The sequence below is a fragment of the Artemia franciscana genome, chromosome 4 (assembly GCF_032884065.1).
Source record: "Artemia franciscana chromosome 4, ASM3288406v1, whole genome shotgun sequence".
Taxonomy (NCBI): Eukaryota; Metazoa; Arthropoda; class Branchiopoda; order Anostraca; family Artemiidae; genus Artemia; species Artemia franciscana.
The window spans coordinates 20,044,003-20,067,058 of record NC_088866.1 but is presented as its reverse complement, the minus strand read 5'-3'; the positions used below and the strand labels follow the sequence as shown (position 1 = coordinate 20,067,058).

At 34.6% G+C, this 23,056-nt stretch overlaps 2 protein-coding genes across 3 annotated transcripts in view; both read right to left on the bottom strand.

Moving 5' to 3' along the window:
• The window catches only part of LOC136026112 (tryptophan--tRNA ligase, cytoplasmic-like), a 287,826-nt gene that overhangs the window by 56,869 nt on the left and 207,901 nt on the right, over nt 1-23,056 (bottom strand). The window lies entirely within an intron of this gene.
• The window catches only part of LOC136026116 (tryptophan--tRNA ligase, cytoplasmic-like), a 50,048-nt gene continuing 40,966 nt past the window's right edge, over nt 13,975-23,056 (bottom strand). For both annotated transcript variants that reach the window (XM_065702399.1, XM_065702398.1), the window contains exons 7-8: nt 18,088-18,228; nt 13,975-14,233 (exon numbers count right to left, since the gene is read on the bottom strand). In XM_065702399.1, coding sequence (XP_065558471.1) covers nt 14,075-14,233; nt 18,088-18,228 — 300 coding nt within the window. In that variant the 3' untranslated portion in view covers nt 13,975-14,074. The remainder of the gene's footprint in view (nt 14,234-18,087; nt 18,229-23,056) is intronic.

The window sequence follows — 23,056 nt, the reverse complement described above, 5'->3', positions numbered from 1 at the left end:
CAGTCTTTTTATTATAAGTTGCTTAAACCGCTTTTACCATACTGTCTCCTGCAGGCTCATGTCCAGCCTCTAGCTATATCTGAAATTCGCCGGGCTTTAAGAAAAATTAAGCGTTCAAATAGCCTTGATGGTGACGGCCTTTCTTACCGATTTTTTGCTTATGATTGTCCTGCTCTACTTAACCATTTACAAATATTTTTCCAGTCTTGCTTAGCACAGTCGCTTGTTCCTGATAGTTTCCTTTGTGGCCGTGTAACGTCTATTCAAAAGCGAGGCAAGGACCCCACGTCAAGTATGAATTATCGTCCCATTATAGTATCGTGTTTTTTAAGAAAGTTGCTTAAACATTTGTTACTACCAGAAATTGAGTCGAATTGTGATTTTACGCCTTTTCAATTTGGTTTTCGGAAAAGTTTCGGTTGCTCCCATGCACATCATGTTTTAAGCCGACTCATGAAAGATGCCGTAAAAGCTAAAATGTCTTTATACTGTCTTACTGTTGATATTTCTGGAGCTTTCGACAATATTGTACACTCTCAGGCTCTATTTTCCCTTGCGTCTTCAGGTGTTAATCCTTCCTTACTAAGTTTATTGTCTTCTTGGTAATCAAAGTCTAAAATTCAAGTTACCTGGAATGGCCAAATATCTGACCCGGTAAAAATTAATAAGGGAGTTCGGCAAGGTGCCATATTGTCTCCTAGTATATTTAAATGCGTGCTTGCATCGTGCCTGCGTCCCCTTAGAAGTTCAGTTTTTTTCGGTAATATTAGTTTGTCTTCTATTGCATATGCAGATGACGTTCTTCTTGTTGCCCGGACTCGCCGTGGACTGCTTTCTAATTTTACTATATTAACCAATGAACTATCTAAGATTGGACTGTCAGTTAATGCGTCTAAATGCGAGTTTATTTGTTTTAATAGCCCTTATGGGGTCGCTCCATTCGTTACTGGGACTGCAGTTCTACCATGTTCTTCTTTAGTTAGATGGCTTGGTCTGTGTTTCGGCCCAACACTTTCCGCTACCTGTTCATCCCTAGTGAATCAAGCCGTGAAAAACCTACGCGTCGCTTACGGAAAAATATCCCCAAACAAAAGCCGTTATAACCGCAACGGTTTGTGCATGATTTATAACGCTTATTGCGCCCCTGTGCTTTTGTTTTTATCAGGCATGGCTCATCTGTTTCGTAAGAAAGATCGACATACTCTACGTACGGCTTATTTCAGATATTGCAAATTCCTCCTCCGGCTTCCTAGATGGCACCGAAACAAAAAAATAATTGCTCGATTTGGTTTAGTAGATGTGCCTTCTCGGATTCGGTCTTCCAGTGATGATTTATGTAAAAAGACTGTCAACTTTATTCACGTTTATGACCCTCTGCAGCCTTTTTTTCCATATTGATACTGGTTGATTAATCCATATTGTCTTTTATTAGTTTCAATTTCGTATTTCTTCGCTGTTTATCGTATTTGTTTTTGTTTATTTATTCATAATACTCCGTACTTTGTGTTTTTTATACTTTACGGGTAATAAAGTTCATTCATTCATTCATTCATTCATTCATTCATATTAAACGCAAATAAGGTGGTGGTTGTGATTTTTAGGAGAAGTGGAGAACAGATAGATTCGCAGTGTCATGAAGGTAGGACACTAGACCAAGTAGATGATTTCAGTACTTATGTTTTAGGTTATCGTCAGATGTGAAGTTGGAAGAAACCTCTTAAGATGGTGGAAAGTAAGGGAAACAGACTACTAGGAATGTTAAGTAAAAGTAGTGTTAAGGAAATGAGGTATGTAGGACTGCTAAAGAATATTTTTAATGCAAGGGTTGGATCGGCTTTTCATTACAGGGCGGAGCTGAGGGGGTTTAATAAAGCGTTAAATTTAGAAAGAACGCAGTTGAGGTTTTAAGAGCGAATTTTAGGCCTTGATAGTAATTTTAATGGGTTAGTACTGAGAGAGAATATAGGAATAAAGTGTATGAGATAGAGTGATTCTCATACAAAGTATAGTTGAATATTGGGAACGGGTGTCATCGATACAAGATAATAGGCTAGTTAAACAAGCATTTTTAACAATGCTTCAAGATAGGAAGAAGGATTCGTGACCAAATCAGGTGAAGAATATATTAGACCTTGCAGGGCTAGGTAATTTCTGGAATGTGGGGAAGGGGATAGGAGGGATGGTAGGGACTATATATAAATTAGTTGCTACTAGGCTAGAGTCACAGGAAGTTCAGTTTTGGCGAGCTGAGCCGTCCCTTGGGCTGTATGCAGAAGTCAAGGAGAACTGGGGTAAAGAAATTTACTTAAAAATGGGAATAGCTCTGAAAGATTTGAAATGGGGAATGTATGCAGGGGTAAGTTTTATGCCTCTTAGAGTACGTAGGACATATTTAAGGAGAAATGGATTGAGGGATGGTCCTTACAGTTGCCCTATGTGTGGAGAGGTGGATGAGTCTTTGAATTATTTTTTAAGGGATTATGGGGATTTGTGTTTAGAAATATTTGGTAGAGGGGGGGGGGGGTGGATTTTGGAAATTTTGAGAAGTAGGCATTACTTAAATATAAATAATATTGGAAAGTTCGTCCTAGTAGGTATGACGTGTCGTGATGATTTTCTTAAATAATTAGTTTTGGTGTCTTTTCAGTCTATGTTTTATTGCTGTATTTTTTCGCTTGTTTTCTGTATGTCACCATGGCTAAATTGGACTTTCGTGGGAATAAATCCATCGATCTATCGATCTATCTATCTATCATGAAAAATCACTAGATTTAGAAAAAAGCTAGAAATTCTTTAAAAATCTAGAAGAGTTGTAAAATCCCCAAGAATCTCCAAATCCCTAAATGAAAAAGTTTACCCCTAACTGATGTCAAAATCTCTAGTATTGGGTGAGAGTCCCTAGAAAAGAAAGACTGCCGCTTACAGACTAAGGTTGTGCATTATTTATGGCTTTGTCAGGCAAAGTCAACCGGGCTTTTTTACATTTCGAGTCAGCCTTAGTCTCCATTAGTACTTCTAAAGCTTCAAAAGGCAAACCAAGGGCATGTTAGGTGGATTCTTTTCAGAAAAGTCTATTTTTACATGACCTGCTTAGCCTGAAAAACTCGTAATAAAGACTGAACTCAAAGCAGTTACATGGTTGCCTCGAACGAAAACATTTTATTTCGCACAAAATAACAAAATTGTGTTTTTGTTTTCATAATATTTTATACCTAAAATATACTGATGCCTTTTGAACTCATTTTATTTTAAATCTACAGCATATATATATATATATATATATATATATATATATATATATATATATATATATATATATATATATATATATATATATATAATGTATATATATATATATATATATATATATATATATATATATATATATATATATATATAATGTATATATATATATATATATATATATATATATATATATATATATATATATATATATATATATATATATATATATATATATATATATATATATATATATATATATATATATATATATATATATATATATATATATATATATATATATATATATATATATATATATATATATATATATATATATATATATATATGAGAACTCTTAAGCCGAACTGGCCAGACATGACAACAAACAACAAAGAGAGATAAAACTCCACCAAAAAAAAAACCTCAAACGAGACTGCGGCCAGTAGAGAGAAAAGACTAAAATAACGCGGATATTTCGCCTGTATTTAATCTATTCGTCCAAGGCACAAGATAAAAAGAAAAAACACTAAACTAAAAACAAATAAAACCACCACCAATAATAATAAATACAATAGTCGCTAATGATCCACGTAGGGTAAAGAAGCTATTAGAGTTACTTCAATGAGAACATCAAAGCAACTGAGGAAAATTATGAAAATTGAGAATAAAGTTAACTATTCTGCTGCGAAATAATCCTCTTGTCAACTATCATTGAAATATCTCTTTTTGGTCTAGTAGGTAATCATGTCCACTGGTAATTGTGTAAAATCTTAATTCCCTTATTGACTATTGTGACTATTGGTTAATTTTTCAAAAGACAATCATAAATTGGGTCAATATTTAAATGCCCCGTGTCTCTATTTCTTGAAAGATTAGTAAACATATGTTTTTTAATTCCTATAGCCTCCCTCACACACTGAGAGAAACCCCTATCATTAGAAATAGCTGTAGCCTCATCAAATTGTATAAAATGTTTAGGATGAGAGAATGTATGTTCAGCCAGAACCGAAACAAAAGTTTTAGGTGGTTTTTTTAACTGTAGGGTTTTTTTCTATTGAGTTACGATGCTCAATAAATCTATCAATAAATTGTTGGTGAGTTCTACCAACATATAACTGTCCACAAGAACAAGGAATTTTATGCACCCCACTAGCTAAATCTCCCCGAGTTAAATCCTTCCCAGAATTTATAAAACTACCTAATGGTTTCACTGATTGGAAACAAGTATAAATGTTATGTTTACGCAAAATTCGTTTAAGCATCTCCCCCAAATTAGGTACATAAGGCAAAGAAATGAAACTTTTTGGCATATTTAATTCTGTACACGGTGAAACTCCAATTTGTTGTGTTTAATGCGTCTATTTTTATTATTTTATCAATGAATTTAATCAGGTAACTATTACAAAATAAAATATCCCTTAAATACGACAATTTAGAATCTAAAAATCCTGGGAATAAATTGTGAAAGCTCTATCCACCAATGCAATCACAACCCCACGTTTCACTGAAATAGGGTGGCACGAATGAAATTTCAAACACCTACCATTGTGTGTAGGCTTTCTATATACTGAGAAAAGTAAGTGGAAATAACTTTTAATCAATAGGATATCAAGAAAAAATGTTTATCTTTCTATCAAGGAAATTTCATAACCTATGTCGATTTTGTTAATTTCCAGTTTCTTTTCCTCTAAATATTCAGCTTTCGAATCAAAAAGAGTTTGTGGCTCCGACCGAGATCTGACGACCAAGGCAATATCATCGGCAAATAATAGTAATGATAATACTTTATTTCCAAGGTGAATAACTGGCCCCCACCTTTTATCAAGGTATTCGGCAAGATCATTGATAAAAATAGCAAAAAGTTTCGGTGATAGGGTACTACCCTGTTTACACCTTTTACATTAAAAAAAACTCTGGATATACCGCTTCCTGCTATCTTTACCACATTTTTGGTCAAACAACACATCGGAAGAAGAACCCTTAAAAAGGGTGGCAGAATTCCTGTTCCTAAAAGCGTTCTAAACAAAATTATACGGTCAACATTGTCGAAGGCTCTAGTTAAATCAAGAAAAGGCACGTACAAGTTTCCGTTTCCCTTGCGATACTTTCTAATCAACGCATTTAGCACAAACATTCGATCAGATGGTGAGTACCCTTTACGGAAACCGGATTGCTCTTTTCTCAGAATTTGCCTCTCATCCAGTCATAATTCCAGCCTTTTGTTTAAGATTTTGTCCAAAACTTTTCCAAGACAGTTTCCTAAGCTGATTGGTCGGTAATTCTCGCACACACTTGCATCACTTTTCTTACATAGGGGGATAACTACAGATATCTTCCAGGGATGAGGTCACCTTTTTTCTTTCATAACCAAGTTATACAACCCCATGTATATACAAGCATAGAAATAATACTACTTGTAGTACATTCAAAGCCTTTACTGGAATTCCATCTGGTCCTGGCACAAACCCACTTCTAGTTTTTTTTATGGCATCTTCTACTTCTTCTCGCTGGGTTTGGCGACAAAGGTGATAATCTTCTTCCAATAGGAGATATTCAGTGTGGTCACAAAAGGGGGTTCCGACTTCTTCTGCCAACTTTTTGAAATTGGGTTGGGTCTGTTGTATGCCGGATGCTGTACCTGCTTCTAGTTTCTCAAAGAAGGGGGGCCACTCGTCCTCCTGCGCAATACTTTTTGGAGCAGTAATCTTTTTTGATTGAAACTCTTTTTCAGAATTCCCGGGAAATTTTTGTCTTATAGAGGTGCGTAAGTTCATTTTGTTCCCGTCATCGAAATTCTAGTTTCTTCATTTTTATCATTAGTTCATATTCTTTTCTTTTACTTCTATAATGTCGGAGCAACTCCAATTACTCGGTTTCCATTTTGGATTTTTTACCATGTTCTAGCATGTTATTTAATTCTTCCTTTTTTTTTGTTCACATTCATTGTCGAAAAACGTGCTTTTTTATTTCCTCTTTTTTTGCATCTTTTCAATTATAGGACTCCGTATCAGCTCAGTAAATTTTGAAGAAGCTTCATTTACACTTCCCTTATTTTCCTCAATCTCACATGCTGGGGCATTCAACTGTTGTATCATCGGCTCCAAGCAAAAATACTCTTTTATTTGGGTCACATCTTCTTCCACCCACTCAAATAGTATTCTTGATTTTACCAGGCCAGTGCTACTCGTTCCTGATCGAAATATCTGATACTTCAGTTTTTTTTCTTTTCCGCTGATTTTTTCTAATAGTTGTCGACTGAAAATAAAAAAATTAAGGGAAAATGGTCTGAACCAGCCAAATACACTACCTTGCACTGCCTTAGGTTTTAGGGATTCAGGCGCGAGACTACTGTCCACCAAAACATAATCATTAACACTAAAATTCATTCTGGAAATGCAAGTAAACTCACCGCGTCCCGCATCATTTCCAAACCTTCCATTTCCAATGACTAGACCAAATTCTCCGCAAATGCCCGACAACTTCCTTCCCCATTGGTTAACTTTTATTTTCACATCTTGGCTCCTTCTTGGAATTTTGTAGCTCTCTGGAATCCTCAGTGACGTCAAATCACTTCTTGAAAGAGAAACAAGGCCGGTTTCTGGTTCTTTTGACGTGTTAGCATTTAAATCACCCATCAAAACAAAATACTCTTCACTATGTTTTCTCCGTAAATATTCCAACTCGTTTTCAATCAAAGTCCACGTTTCTTCTTTCATATAACTACTATTCTATGGAGCAACATATATGCAACCTAGGACTATCTTCGATCCATCACGACACTTAAAGTTTAACCAAATAATGCTCTCAGATTTACTTTCTGGTCTATGACAAAATGCGAAACTCTGCTTTTTCACAAAAACCGCGACTCCGCTGTAAAAACGTGCGTTACGGGATTTTTGCCAGTCAGCAAGGAAAACTGTCTAAACTTTAACCGACAGATCCTCCGAAGGCGGGGACCATGTCTCAATTAAACGTGTTACATCACACTTCAAAAAAGAATCATTTAGACACTTTGTTTGTTTTTTTTTACTCATTAGGCCTTGGACGTTCCATGTCATAAACTGAATTTGTTGTACACGGACTACTTCCTATTCCTCGAAGTTGAAAGGGCTACTTTGTCTATTTCTGAGTGAGTGGCGTGGGGGGTTCTTGACCAAGGCCTCTATTTGGTGGGTCACGAGTTATGTTCCGACGATCCTGTCTCTTACGATCTTCGGGGCTGATTATCACTTCTAAACCTCGTTTGCTCGTGACTCCGCTCACTCTGGATCTCTTACCGCCTGCCTGGCTAATAGTCTGGTCGTGTGTAAAACTACCACTACGAATATTTGAGTTTACCTCCGCTATTTGATCCCCCCCTTTCACTTTCCATTTCCGCGTTAGAGTCAGTGTACTCTTGCTCTTGAGATCGAACTAATTCTTTTGTTTTATTTCTTCCATTTTTTCAAACTTTTTCTGATTCTTGGTCGTATGTGAACAATTCACCGTCCACAAATAAACAAGCGCCCCGGAATTTCACCTCACGGTCCTCTTCAATTGCTTTCAGTAAAAATTATTTCAGAGTATTGCGAACAATTCTCTCGGCCCGTTTATAATCCGGAGCTAGGGAGATACCACAACTCTGAAAGCAAACCGAGTTTCGCAAAATCAAATGTCGCAAATATTTTGTTGTGAACTTCACTAAAACTGGATGGATTTATCCCTGTTTTTTAGTGTTCAAGCAGAACGCGTCATTTATGTCCCGTTTCCTGATCTCAATCTGTGGCAAACAGCCGGAAACCTCACTGATTTCCTCCGCAAGTGATCCTCTAGGTGAGGGGTTTGAAGTTATAAAAAATCAGGTTTGCCTGTTTTACTTATTTTTCTACCCACTCTGCGCGCCTCTGCGATTCGTCTATCTTTTATTTTATTTTCTGGATGTCCACCGTGGTTTTCGATTGCGACGCCTCATTTTGCTTCATTTGGGAGGACATAATCTGCAGTTCTTCGGCTATCGACACGAGCTTAGAAAGGCCCCCAGGCTGGTTTTCTATATTTTTCAGACGCTGTGAAATATCCAGATTTGTTTCCTGTTGATCAGACATTTTCGCTATTTAAAATCAATTGAAATTTATTTATCTCAAAAAGGGACAGGCCCACGCAAGCGGTGGCAAACACTTTGTGGTTAGTGACCTGATGGGACGTGGGACCTGCCTGGCTTATTTCCCTGGCTGGCCTAAAACTTAAGGCTTATTTCCCACCGTACTCCGACATCCATCAAATCTGGTCTAGAATTTCACAATCATTCGCAAACAGAAAAAGTCGCCCAGCAATTTTCAAGCGTTCCTTATTTCGTACATATTTCACTTATTGCGAAACTTCTATAATCACTGACAGTCACTGTATTCCAAATGTAATTTATTCCAAAGTTAAATTCTGCTTAAAAATTAAAATTACATCAATGCTCACAGGTCAAATGCCATAAGATAACTGATATACATATATACGTATATATATATATATATATATATATATATATATATATATATATATATATATATATATATATATATATATATATATATATATATATATATATATATATATCAGTATATATATATCCTGGATAGCTCATTTTGCACCCGGACTTTGTAGGTTCCATCAGAAGGATAATCAAAGAGAAACTTAACAATTCTATCCGGGGAATCCATCCCTTTTAGAATTTGACAATACTTGCAAACGTGGTCAGAAGCCGATTCAAAGTCAATTAAGACTCCTATCATGATATCACCGCTATTTATGGCACTTCTTGCAGCTGCTTCAATCTGGATTACATTATCTACAGTATTACACCCCTTACCAAAGCCGGCCTGGGAATTAGGTAGAACTCTATTAATTTCCGCAAACCATTCTAACCTCCTGTGCAGCATCTTTTCGAAAAAATTTCAATGCACTGGTAGTGGTGAGATAGACCTGTAGAAACTGATCAAATCTGGAGGTCTACCATGTTTTCTAATTAGAATTATAATGGCCTGTTTCCATATCCTTGGGAATATTTTTGTAGTCCATGCGCAGTTATATACATGAAGTAAAGCAACATGAAAAATTTATCCTGCATTTATGACCCATAGGATGCTTATTTCGTCTTCTCCTGATCCAGAAGTGGTATTGGACGATGTTACAGCCTACTTTATTTCGGAATTGGTCAACATACATACAAGTTCCTTCTTGGAATTTGTCTTCTCATGCAAATTACACGCTTTAGGCCTTCCTCTATGTACGGTGGGGATCTCTTTTGAGATGAACTGTAAATGCTCCGGTAATGTCTTTGTCGGTCTTCAAAGTGCTTTCTGTTGTTGTAAGACAGGGGATCTTTGAGTTATAAAACTTATTATTACCAGCCGTTTGATTTATAAAGGAATGAATTTCACTTGAAGGAAAACTATGGTCAGTCTCGGCTGAGAAGTCATTCCAGGCTGAGCGTTTGGCCTTTAAAACTGTTTTCTTCACTGAAGCTTTAGCCTTCCTAAGAGTAATGAAAGTTTCATGGCTTGGATGTTTCTGGAAAATGTTTCTTGCTTTCTCTTAACTTAAAACTGCACTTGTGCAGTCTTGACTCCACCAGATTTTGTTAGACTTCTTTAACGGAGAAATGGGCATTTGATCAAAAATTTCTTGATTGAGTTTTCTGTTGCTGCTAAGAGTGTCACTTAGTTTTTTGGCTTAAATTTTAATATCTTCCGCATGGCTGGTAGTAGAGTAATCAGTGCTATCTAATTGGTTTTTGAAGAGGGTCCAGTTTGCTGTCTTTAGATTGAATCTCATTGTTGAGGGAACATGAGAGTATTTTGCAGCATCGATTTCGATTAGGGTTGCAGTATGGTAGGTCTGAAGATCTAGAACAAGAGAGATTTGGATTTCAGACTCAAGTCATGTTGGACCAATCTGCAAATCAATCGTTGATGAGGTATTATTCCTGATATTGTAGTATGTGAGGAGATCATGCAGAGTTAGAACTGTAAAATTGTTAGAGGTAAGGATAAATTCTTCTATGACCTTACCCGCAACGTTGGAATATATTTATTTTTCCATATAGGGCTATGAGAATTAAAGTCATCAAAAATGACAGTGTTTTTAGCTCTTGTTTCTTCTTCAAGCAGGGTTTTAATACCGTTGCTGCTATCAGGATTGTAAAAGGATGAGAATTATAAGGGATGTCTATCAAGGAGATTTAAATTTACGCTGACCACATCGAACACCGATCTCATTCAGGTACTCTCTTGGGGCTATTGCTGAATACGGTATATCCTTTTTCACGAGGATTGCCACTTCCCCTCCTTTCCTTCTGGTTGATCTATCCTTTCTATAGAGACGGAATCCAGGTATAACTACTTGCCTGAGACTGTATAAATTTGTTTCCTGGAGGCAAACAAGATGAATGTAATGGCTCATTTGTTTTTGCTATTGAGATTCGAATAATCAAAACCAGGCCTTTGATATCCAGTTTTTTTCAAGTGGAAGTTTTTCAAAACAGTGAGACAAAAACATAGTTTAATGTCCTTATAGTTGGGAATGGGTTTTTCGTTCAACTAAACAAAAATACCTTGTTTTAGATTGTGTTAATATTTGGGTAGATAATCCTTCCGGAAACAAGACAAATTATTTGGTATTTCTTATTGGTTTTCTCTTTCAAAACAATGATTTTTCTTTCTTTTCTTTGGCCTTGTACGAAACTAGTAAAATCTGGTTTATAAATGCTACGAGTAATTAATAATATACCTCCATTAATAAATAATACACCTCTATCAGGATTACTGGCTAATATCTATGTAGATCACCTCTAAAACTGAAACATCTTCACAAGCAAAATTCAGCTGGCAAAGAGAAAGACCAATAAAAAGAATTTCGTATAAAAATTCTTTCAAATCCTTCCAGTGTAAAATTTCTCCTCAAATGTTCCCGAGTTTTCCCTCCTTCCGCAAAATTATCTCCATAAATACCCACCCCAAGCAAGACCCCTCCCCCTCCTAAAAAATATGTGTACATCACAGCTTAGATACCAATATAGTTATGAAAACTCCTATCTTGCCCAGGAGAAGCTTTTGGTACAGAGCTCTTAACTTGGCGCCTCCTCCAAGCCCGTAATCAGACGCGTAGATCGTACTACAACACCATAGGGGGGGGGGGGGGGCGCAATTTTGTTTTGCTGCATACACAGCTTAGATACCAATATAGTTATGAAAACTCCTATCTTACCCAGGAGAAGCTTTTGGTACAGAGCTCTTAACTTGGCGCCTCCTCCAAGGCCGTACTCTGACGCATGGATCGTACTACAACACCATAGGGGGAAACGCAATTTTGTTTTGCTGCATACACAGCTTAGATAGCAATATTGGTATCTAAGCTGTACTGCCAGTTTCCTGTCTCCAGCCACTAGCATCGCTACCGTGCACTGTATCCCAAAAATAAATCGAGTTTTCATAACTGTATTGTTATCTAAGCTGTGCTGTACATTTCTTAATAAAAAATGCTATACGCAGACAATGGGAAAATTTCATGACTTATAGGCCTTTCCTCACATGCTGTGGGAGGTCATGTTATCCGTAAAATAGTAATTAGATCTTTCAACTATGCTGAACAAAATGCCAATATCAGAATTTTGATCCACGACTTTGGGGAAAAAGGCACGTAGAAGGGGGTTTATATGCCATCCAGTCTTTTTGGTCACTTATAACGGACACTAGAACTTTTAATTCCTGTTCAATCCTCTCCCGATCTTCAAGGACCATTAGTTCGGTGCAATCACTCCCGAGAAAAAAAAAACAAATAAACACCCATAAATGATCTGCTTCTGACGAAAAACACAAAATTCCGCGTTTTTATATATAAGAGCTTGACACTCCTGCAGGCGGATTTTCTGATATGCTGAATGTGTGAGTTTAATTAAGCTTCCTTGACTTCAGGGAGAGTTACTCACTTTTTTTTCAATCAAACAAATTTTATCAGGCTCGTATCTTGATGAATAACATTAAATATAATGATGTTATATATTTGGAATCCGCACGATAAGTCAATTCTTTCGATTTATCTATTGATATCAAAAATATGAAATATAAGGTACTCCCACTAACTGTTTAATACCAGCTAACCTGTTTGGTTTAAGGGTTTCTGCAATGTATCAGAATTTTTAGGTTCGAAAAGCATGGTCGAATTTACAGAATTAGTATCCACATTTTGTTTTTTCAAAGTTTAGTTCAGAAACTAAACCCATGGAAGAATAAGAAGATAAGTCTGCGAACCAAGCTTAGAACATAGGAAGCTGCGATGATTACGGAGGTCAAATAATGAAAGTGGGCTGTACAAATAGTAAGGTTTAATCCCGCTTTCTAGACCTATAATGAGAGAAAGGTTGAGATGCCTAGGGCACGTTCTTCAAATGAAGGATGACATATTGCCAAAAATTGTCCTTTTTGGCCAACCATCTAGGGCTGCACAGGAAATTATATCGTCTACAGTTGGGGCGGGAGGACGTAAAGAAAGATCTAAGGGAGCTTCCCAAGGGGGTGTAAAGAGGGAGATTCTGAATAGATTGGGATGGAGGTGGAGTGCGCGTAGCTATACTGGTTTCAGGCGGTTTGTTGCTACTGCAAGTTGTTAGCCGTAGGAGTGGCTTAGAAACACTGTGAAACTTTGAGCATGAATTCTAACTTAAATATTTTTTGCAATCAAAGAAAAAACCAGTAGAAAATCCTGGTTAGACCGATTTAAGGCCTTCCCCCTCCAGAAAATATATCCTCACTGAAAGGAAATTATTCCTAAATATTTACTCTCTACTGAAAATTCCAGACTCCCCCCTCACCCCGCTCCAAAATCCTCCCTCACGAAAAATGTCCGAATGTTTCCCAATAACAAATACTATCTGTAAGCAGTGGACAAATTATAAAACTTAAAAAGGCACTTAAACTTCTACAATAGATGTAGAAAAGAGACTTTAAAAACCACATCAAAGATGTGAATTTGATATATACTCCCTTATGATTTCTGAGAATATTTCTGGTCTACGCTGTTATTATTAACGAAAAGAGAAACATTTAACCCCAAAACGAGCAGAGTTTATTCATTATAGAAGGGGTTACCCCTTCCTCATCCACACCTCCACCGCATAGTCGCAGAAATTACGTAGGGTGCTCATTGAATCATCATTTGAGGATTCAAGTCCTTTTTTATAAATCGAAAGTGATCGGAGACCAACAACCCATGGGGGGGGGGGTACTTTCCAGGAGGGTGTTCAAAGAGGGAGGATTTTCCGCGGGTTGCTTTCCGGTTGGGTAAACGCCGGCTACCGGATCGACCAATGATGGAGCCAGGGGTAGGGAAATGTTTTCATTTATATGCATTTGGTACTACAAAGAAGGAAAAGCAAGTAGGACTAATTAAAAATCTACGAATTACGACCAATTGGCAATGCAGATGGCCAATGCCCATACAAATTACAAGTATTACCAGCAGGCGTGAGTAAATTTAATCTGAACACATATATAACTTGTCCTACAAATTACTTGCTCTAAAAATAAAAGATTTACAACTGAAAAACAGAAAAGTTGGATGAGCGGAACAAAATTCAAAATAAATATAGATAAAGCAGCTATTCAAATTTAAAATCGAACGCAAGTCCCCTTAACTATATCTGATTTTTTTTTTCCTTTTTTTTGGAAAAAAAGGAAATACTCTAGAGCTAAAAAAAACCTATCCCTTTGAATTTGGTGTATTGGCAGGATAAAAAAGAACACAAAATTTGACATAAATAAAATAACAAATTCTCAATCAAATATCAAATACAAGTCAAAAGTCAAAAATCAAATACAAGTTGTCTGGGAGTCATAAACCCCCTAACGATGTCCTCTGTAATAGATTTTTTCTTGGTTTGATGATCTAAAACGACGCGAGTTAATTTCTTAATTAAAATCTCCTTGATTTGTCCGCTGAACATTTCTCCACTAGAATAATTCTGCAAAAAAAAAAAAAAACTTTACACATACGTACACATATATACATATATATATATATATATATATATATATATATATATATATATATATATATATATATATATATATATATATATATATATATATATATATATATATATATATATATATATATATATATATATATATATATATATATATATATATATATATATATATATATATATATATATATATATATATATATATATATATATATATATATATATATATATATATATATATATATATATATATATATATATATATATATATATATATTGATATAAAACCCTCCAACTAACTTTAAAAAACTTGCCAACAAGAAAAAAGTTACAAGAGTCGAAACTAAAAAAAAAAAAATGATAAACAATAAACAATAAACTCAACTTAGATAACTTCGAAGACCACACTGCCTTTCCATGACGAAAGTAAAACAGTTCAAAATAGGGATGATACCTTTTTATTGACAGTGAATAGATATAAAATTTTTTAACTGGATATTTCGAACACATATACAGTGTTCATCATCAGCAGTAAAACTAAAAGACATGAATAAAAATAAACAAAATTTATACCTAATAAACTAATTACATATAGTTTATTGCTCTTATTTTTTTCAATGCAACAGCCGAGGCAAATCTCTTTGACCTTTTCGGTTCCGGTTCATTAGAATTATCTGACATATTACGTGGACAGAGGTCATAGTTCTTAGGTGAGGTGATATTTACTTGGTGGCAACCGTATTTGTAAATAAAGTAAAATGATATTACTTATATATAAATGATATATATATATATATATATATATATATATATATATATATATATATATATATATATATATATATATATATATATATATATTGCTTAACATAATAAGCATAAAACTTTAAATTTTTCAAAAAGGAGCAATTCCTCGCGGATCAAAAAGTGCTACCATCTACTTCTAAAAGTCACTTTTGTTTGATATTATGGTTGAGTTTGTAATTTCCTTTTTTATGTTTAGAACTTGAGAAAAAAGAATGGTATCACATATGCCTCTTAAGCTTTAATAGTTTTCTCTTTAATAGAGAAATTAATTAATTAGTAGAATTAAATTAATAACGATTTCTCAGAGATTCTAAGAGGTAAGAATTCCTTAAGTAAGAAAAACGAAACCTCAGCTTCTTTCTTAGAAGTAATATTAAAAAGCTGGTCCGCAGCAAGAAAATCCAATTTTGAACTAGAACAAGTGAACTTCTTTGAACAATGATCAATAATCCTCAACGAGTTGATGAATCTATATTGCATGAAAATTTTTTTGACACAATTCCGTTAATAAGATACATGAATAGTTTGAAGGATTGACGATTTTCGATAATGACGCTGTTCGATATGTCCTGATTTGCAGCTAAAACTACCTGGAGAAAATAAGTGGGCCTGTACCCCTCTATCACCTTCCCCCCTCCTTCCAACGTTTTGACAGGAAGGTAAAGAAGTTTCACCATATTGAATTAGAACCACGCCAGGATTTTCACTTTGAAGGATTGAGAAGCCAAGCGGAGTCAGTAATCATTAGACAAAGTGCTAATTGTTTAGGATAAAGTGAGACATGCTGTATTCTTTTTTAATATATCGTACAAACATTTTTAGTTTATAGTATTAAGAAGCACAATATGGACCTATGGTCCTCGAATTTCCCCTTCCCTAACTTTTTTTTGCAGAAAGGCAGGGATGTTTCCATCTTTCTTGAACAAGCTTCATACAAGAATTATACCCCGCCCTTCCCTCTGTCTGCAGGTATGTGTTAGGGTATAAAGGCCGTAAATTAGGTTGGTGTAAATAATTAAATGTTTTTATTAAAAAAGTAACCTACCCTCAAAATATTTCTTAGCAGGAAAAATATTCCCATTAACTGAAATAATCCCTTTCATCAGCTAATAATAACCATGACAAAGTTGTGTTATATAAAAAAAAATCCTTTACTCAGGGTTCCTAGAAGGTACATCACTTAAGTGTTAATCAAAATTTTTAAGCCACTGACAGTCACCATTAATGTCACCCCAATAAGGTATTGAATAAAAAAATGAATTTAAGATAGCAAAATAATGAATTACAAAGAAAAGAATAAAAAACAAAAAAAAAAGAAAAAAAAAGGTCTGGCACTCATTGATACTTTGTCAGAAATCTTGTGATTCCATCCAGAGTTTGACATCTTTGAAGGGTAAAATCTCTAAATACTATTCTCAAAAGGTATACTAAGTATATATGTTATTATTTAATATCCTGGTATTTTCTTTCAAAAGTTAGAGTTTTTGCAAGTGAATCTTGAGATATGGTTAAATTCTTCTTGGCACTTTAAATGATCTAAAAGTTGTTGCTCAATATCATCGCCAGCAAAGCATAGATAGCAAGGCGGGAGTTTGAGCTGGCAGACGAAGTAGATTACCATGTTGGCACAGCGTGAGAGACTCGAGCTGCACAGTAGGGGGTTGGGATGGCAGTTTGAGAAACCAGAGAATCTCCAAGTTCCATACCCTATCAAGCGTTCAATTTAGAGAGGTGTTTTATCTGGACAGCATCTACATTAATCATTTGCGTCTAAGTTATAGACGTAAGCTACTGAGGAAGAATCAATTCATACTTAAGTAAGGCTGGGTGTTTGCAATCTGGACCTAGGGTGCCCGAGACACTGGGTGTATAAGGTTGGGTGATCTTCGGATTGTCAAATATTGTTCTCCAAAGACAATGTTGACCTGTTGCTGAAATTATTCCCAAGCTGATATTTCTGTATCTAGAATTACAGCTGAGCAGAAGTTTGATAACCCTGGCGAAATATAATTTCGGGTAAAGTATTTTTCCATCTATCTTTGATAAATAATTAAGTGTTTTTGCTTCTAACCGCAAAATATTAAAAAGAGTTGAATACCCTTAGAGACTCCTTAAAGAAGTTAAAATATCCAGTTAAAAAAAAGAAATCCTTCAATAGCTGATATCGACTATGGCAAAGTTATATTATAGTTGAGATGAGTTTCGAGATTTACATTATGATTGTTTTAGTTACTAACTCAATTCAATAGCTAGAGCTTTAAAATAAAGACAGAAAAATGTCACCATCACTCACAAGTTTTACATCTATAAATATTTTTTGGGATAATTTAAACCATCGTGCTTTCGGAAAAAAAATCTAAGAAACTTTAGTGAAAAATTGAATTGTCGTCTTCAAAGTTATGTGTTTGGAACGTCTAAAACGCACGAATCTACAGGGTGAGCAAAATCTTGGTCATAGTTTAAATACATGCTGGGCTATATTTAAATGCCACCATTTTTCCTAAATGAAATCCCAGATTATATATTTAAATGCTTATTTTGACACATTCAATAAAAAAGTTCTTTTTAAACACCCAGTATTTACTGCAACGATATTAAAAAGATTTTTGTCGTTTCTTGGCCTCGCGAAACTTTTCTAAGCCAAACGAATTCTTCCTTTTAAAAACAATTGCTTCTAAATGACAGTAAGGAAACTCAAAACAAATTTTTTTAGTTTTTCTACTCTCTTGCAGCGGCTATATATCACCACTGGTACGCTTAAAGGTCGCATCAGACATTTTCAGACTTAAAGAGAAAATTACCAAAAACCATTTGCAAAGCTGTTCTTATAGGGAGGATCAGCAAGAGAATAGATCAGGAGCACTGAATTGTGGTCAAACTTAATTTTCCCGGTTGGTGTCAGAGGCTTTGCCACTGTTGAACAGCAACGACATTGTACAATACATCCCCTCTTGAATTCCTGGTGCCGACAGTGTAGTAATGACATTATTGTTCATTCAGGTAATAAAAAAAGTCATGCTTACCTGTCTAATTTTTTCTAATTCTTCGTCATTTTCTTCAAAATACGTTAAATATTGAAACGCTATATCAACTGAACAATCACCACCCTTTTCCTGGTGCTCTTTTACCGTATCGCGATCACCAGAGTAAGCATACTTGTTTATCTGAAACATAAATTGCCATAAAAATCGCGAGTAGGGTTCTTAATGTCAATAATATGAGCCAAATGTCAAATCATTGAAAATCAGAACTTATTTGCGACTCAGAGCAATTTTGACGTGACTCTAAATCTTTTTGTTCTTTACAGTGGCATAAGACTTCATACTAAAGAGCCCAACAGGTTTCATGTTGTTTTTTTTTACTGGATCAACGCTTAACAAAATACAAAATGTTACGTACGTGCATAAAAATAAAACTCAGGAATATTGTTAGTGATAAATCGAAAATTAGTCCCTCAAATAAGCTACCGGGATAATACCCTTTTTAACACGACTGCAAAAGTCAGTAATCTCTCTTTCTCTTATCAGTTTTATATAGTCTTATCAGGTCTTATCAGGATATAGTCTTATCAGGGTGAACAACCACTTTCTGAAAAAACTTCGGCTCAATATTTCAGAGAATGTAGTAGATCAAGGTATCTTGAGGAAACACAAAGGGTACTTGAGAATATGGTATCAAAACGGAATGTAAAACTCTCCTTGATTATATTGACAGTTTGAGTGTCCTACATCAAAATATTAAGAAAACAATAATGAGAGCTTACAATACAAGAAATAGGCAAATTAATGTTAAGAAGAAGAAGAATAAGTCGCTTTGACTTAAGATAAAGGGCGAAGAAGTGATGTCGGATAACGAGAAAATAAAACCCAAAAAAGAACGGCATGTTTTGGACTTTCTGCTTTAGATTTATTATTTTTGAAAACTTTAGTGCTTTCTTACTTCAATTTAATTTTATTTTTAGTCCAGTAGTTTTTATGTTAGTCATTTGATTTGATAAATTTGTTCTATCCAATTCTGATATATTTTTTCCATGTTATCTAATTAGAAATTTTGACTTTTTTCGTATGTCCCAGTTATTTGTTAAATACTTATTAATTCATTATTTAATTAATTATTCCTGATTAATTTTTGAACTTCTATGCTTCAAACTTTACAGAAAATTTAGTTTATAGCAACGTTTATGAAAAAGATGAAGTTGAAAATTCATCTTAAATGAATTCCTATTCTCTCCCCAACCACAAATGAACTTATTTCTTTTCATTATGTGAAAAAAGTCGTCCGCCCAAGTAGACTACGTAAATCTATAAGGATTATCCTCCAATTTTGTTGAAGGTAAAAGAAAAGGACAAAATAAATAATATAATTTATTTTTCCCAGGAACACAATATAGTAAAAATAGTGTTGTATAGGAAAAAGAGTGGTGAAGTATGGCTTTGGAAATGCGACGATCCGGAAATTGGAGGAAGATGCACTAGAGATTTTTCAGAGAATTTGTCTTAGGTTAGTTTTTGGATACCCGTTTCAACAACCGCATATAACATAATAAGCTACCATCAAGAGCCCCAGCAGAAAATATTCCAGGGGAGAGGGGCAGACGCTAAAATAGCAGTGATGGTTGGGTTACAGTTTGGGTGGTTTAGGGCACCAAACTACGACTTTAACCTAAAGAAGACGAATTTGGAGAAGCTAATTGATTTAAAAATATCAATAACTATATTTTAGGCGTCCCAGTTGCAAAAGAAGTAATGCCAAACGGTGGCAATACTTAGTTCAGCCAAATTGATTCGCTTTATTCGTAATGAAATTAGGCTATGTTTGGTGATCTGTAATAGCATATCAACTATAATGAAGGGGAGAGTCATTGTTTAGGTGGGGGTAGGGTAGCTTCCTACAAACGTGCATTTTAATGGGTAAACTGCTTACTCTTCCTCAGGCTTCAGATAAATGTTGAAAGAGGTAAACTTTTTTTCCCCTCAATTGTAACCGATCAAATTTTAAGATAGCTTTTTTTTCAGCATAGTTGAAAGGCCCAATAGTTGCGTTTTTGGACATAAAATGACCCCCTAAGGCCCCTGGAGAAAGGTTTTAAGTTATAAAATTTGCCCATTGTTTTATTTTTATTGGGAAGTACGCACATATTTTTTGGATGAGAGGGGAAGACGAACTTTCCATAAAGAGGGAAGTTTTCAGGGGGTGAACTTTTCAGGGAAAATTTTACACTGGGTGAATTTTCCAGAATTTCTGTACGATATTTCTTTATATGTCTTGCTTTTTCTTTACCGATTCAATTTTACACGTGAAGATGTTAAGGGTAATTGTCCGGGGTAAATTTTCTCCAGAATTGAACTGTCCAGAGGATATCTCCATTGGGTGATGGATTTTCCTGTGGAGGTAGAGCCAGTTATCCCGGCGTTATTAGAAAAACGATCAGATATTGAACAAAAAACGAGTTTTTCCAACTAGAAGTAAGGAGCAACATTAAAACTTCAAACGAACAGAAATTAATACCTATGTGAGGGGGGGTTGCCCCCTTCCAAAACCTCGCTCTTTACACTCAAGTTTAAATTTTGTTCGAATTCTTTAAAAACGACTCCTGGAAAACAAGGGTCATTTAATTAGAACAACAAGTAACTTTTTTTAAAGTGCCGAAAAGCAAAGAAAGCAAATAATTGCTTGAGGAGAATTTTTTGTATAATTTTTTTTAAATGTCGCATGAAAAGCAAAGTGTTGAGGAGGGGAAAACCCAACGTCATATATGTAATAAATTTTGTCCTTTTTAAGTTTTAACGTTGCTCCTTATTATAAGTTGAATAAAACTTGAAAACTTTTTTACTTCATGAAGGTTAGAGACTAACATTTTTCTAAAGAAAACGGAAAAAGTATGTCAATTTAAGTACAAGTATACAAAAATGAAAATAGTAAGTAATTACAAAAAATACACAGAACAATAGCCTACTTAAAAAAACTAATATATAAACTCCCGGCATTCAGTTCTGTTGACAAATGCCGAGGCGTTGAACGAATTTTTTTAACAATTTCGACAGTTTTGAACTGGGTCATCAAATACCAAAAAATTCAATGCCTTTAAACTCATATTAATAAAAAGTAACACATTATCATAGTAGTTTGTTCAAAGTAAAACAATAAAACAAAGATTTAAAAAATCAGATAAAAATTTTAAAGTCAATATTTTCAATCTAATTTTGACAAAACCAATATATTTGACACCTTTATACTTCATAAATGTAAAAAATTTAATCTTTTTCGAAGTAAAAACTAGATAAATGCAATCACTCCTGTAAAAAAAAAAAAAAATGATTTTAAAAAACAAAAAACGAGTCCGTTCAAGGGGTACAGAAATTCCCAGCATTCCTTTCAGGGAAAACATTTCTGATTATAGTGGCCTCCTATGTCAGCTCATGGGTACTATTGAAATGCAAGCAAAAGTTGACGGCATATTATCGAAATTGCCTCTGTTGTTTTCCTTGTATTTTCTACAATTACACGAACTTTCTTGTGTAGTAATAACTGCACTAATTACTAATAAACAAATGCATATTTAAGATCACCATAAAAAGCTGATTCTTTGATTGAATATTATCAATAGTTAGGCTCTTATACTTTCGTTACTGACAAGGATCGTTATTTACTTACCATTCATTACTATGAAGAATTGAATTTTTTTTTGTTGCTCCAACCAAAGTCACATAGAAAAATGTTTGTCGAAAACTCGAAAGGGGTCACTCAGTCAGAAATTAGAACTTTTATTTTCCTTATTAATGGTCAAATCTATTGGCAGGCAGCCAACAATGGGGCAACACACATTTTTCTCATGGTTTTTCCCTATTCTGCTCTCTTTTCTTTAGTTTCCTTATGATTACTTTTTAGTCCCGAATTTCCAAGGGGGGGGGGGCATGGCCCCCTTGCCGGCGCCCCTGGCTACCACGATCAACAAAACCGGTTCGATTCCATTATCTATAAAAAAAGAAAAGTTAAGACCGTTCAATCATATTTTAAGACGAAGGAAAATAGGTTACCAACAAACTATATTTTGTTGATAGTTCGGTCATGTTTTAAGACAAAAAAAGATATGTTGCCAAAAGACAGCAGTTTGTTGATATTTCAGGTTGCCAAATGACTGTATTTCGTCAATAGTTCGGGTTATATTTCATAGGAAGGAATGCTGCCAAGACTGCATTTTATTGGTAGTTCGGTCATGTATTAAGACAAATGAAGAAAGGTTACAAAAAAAAACTGCATTGATAAAGCAAAGCTAAAATGCGAACTAGGGAGTACAAGAACTGGATTGATAGGCTTCCTAAGAAAGGATATAAAGCAAGTACTAACTTAAATTGAGGAACCACAGGGTGAAACATTGGACGTAAGGAAAGGGGAGGAGTGGTCGCAACTGTTTTTGCCTCATCCAGCTTGGTAATGCGACGACTTTAACAGTAATAGACTTATTACCAATACATTATCCAGGTTGGGGGTACAGGTTTTACTCTCCTATTCAAATTGTTTTTACTCGACTCGTAAAAACACGATAAAAATACATACAAACTTATATTTGATACATTTTCTAAGATTTATTTTTCGTAGCACCACCACCCCCGAACCGAAATTCCTGAAACGACCTTGGGCAGCAACAATCATTTTTTTAACATCGCGGTAACTTACTTTGACTAGTTTTGAAGAATTAATTTTATTAATTTGATTAAAAATTCTGCAGAAAATCTACAGACGGTCTAGAAATCCTGAACAGGCTTTAATTAAATACTGAAAATGTATGCGATATATATATATATATATATATATATATATATATATATATATATATATATATATATATATATATATATATATATATATATACATGATCGGCCAATTTTTGTTATTTGTTCTTAGAAACACCAGCATAATTAAAGCAATATTACAGAACTGTCAACCTTTCGGTGACATCAATTGCAGATTTTAATAGCATCCTTAATGAAG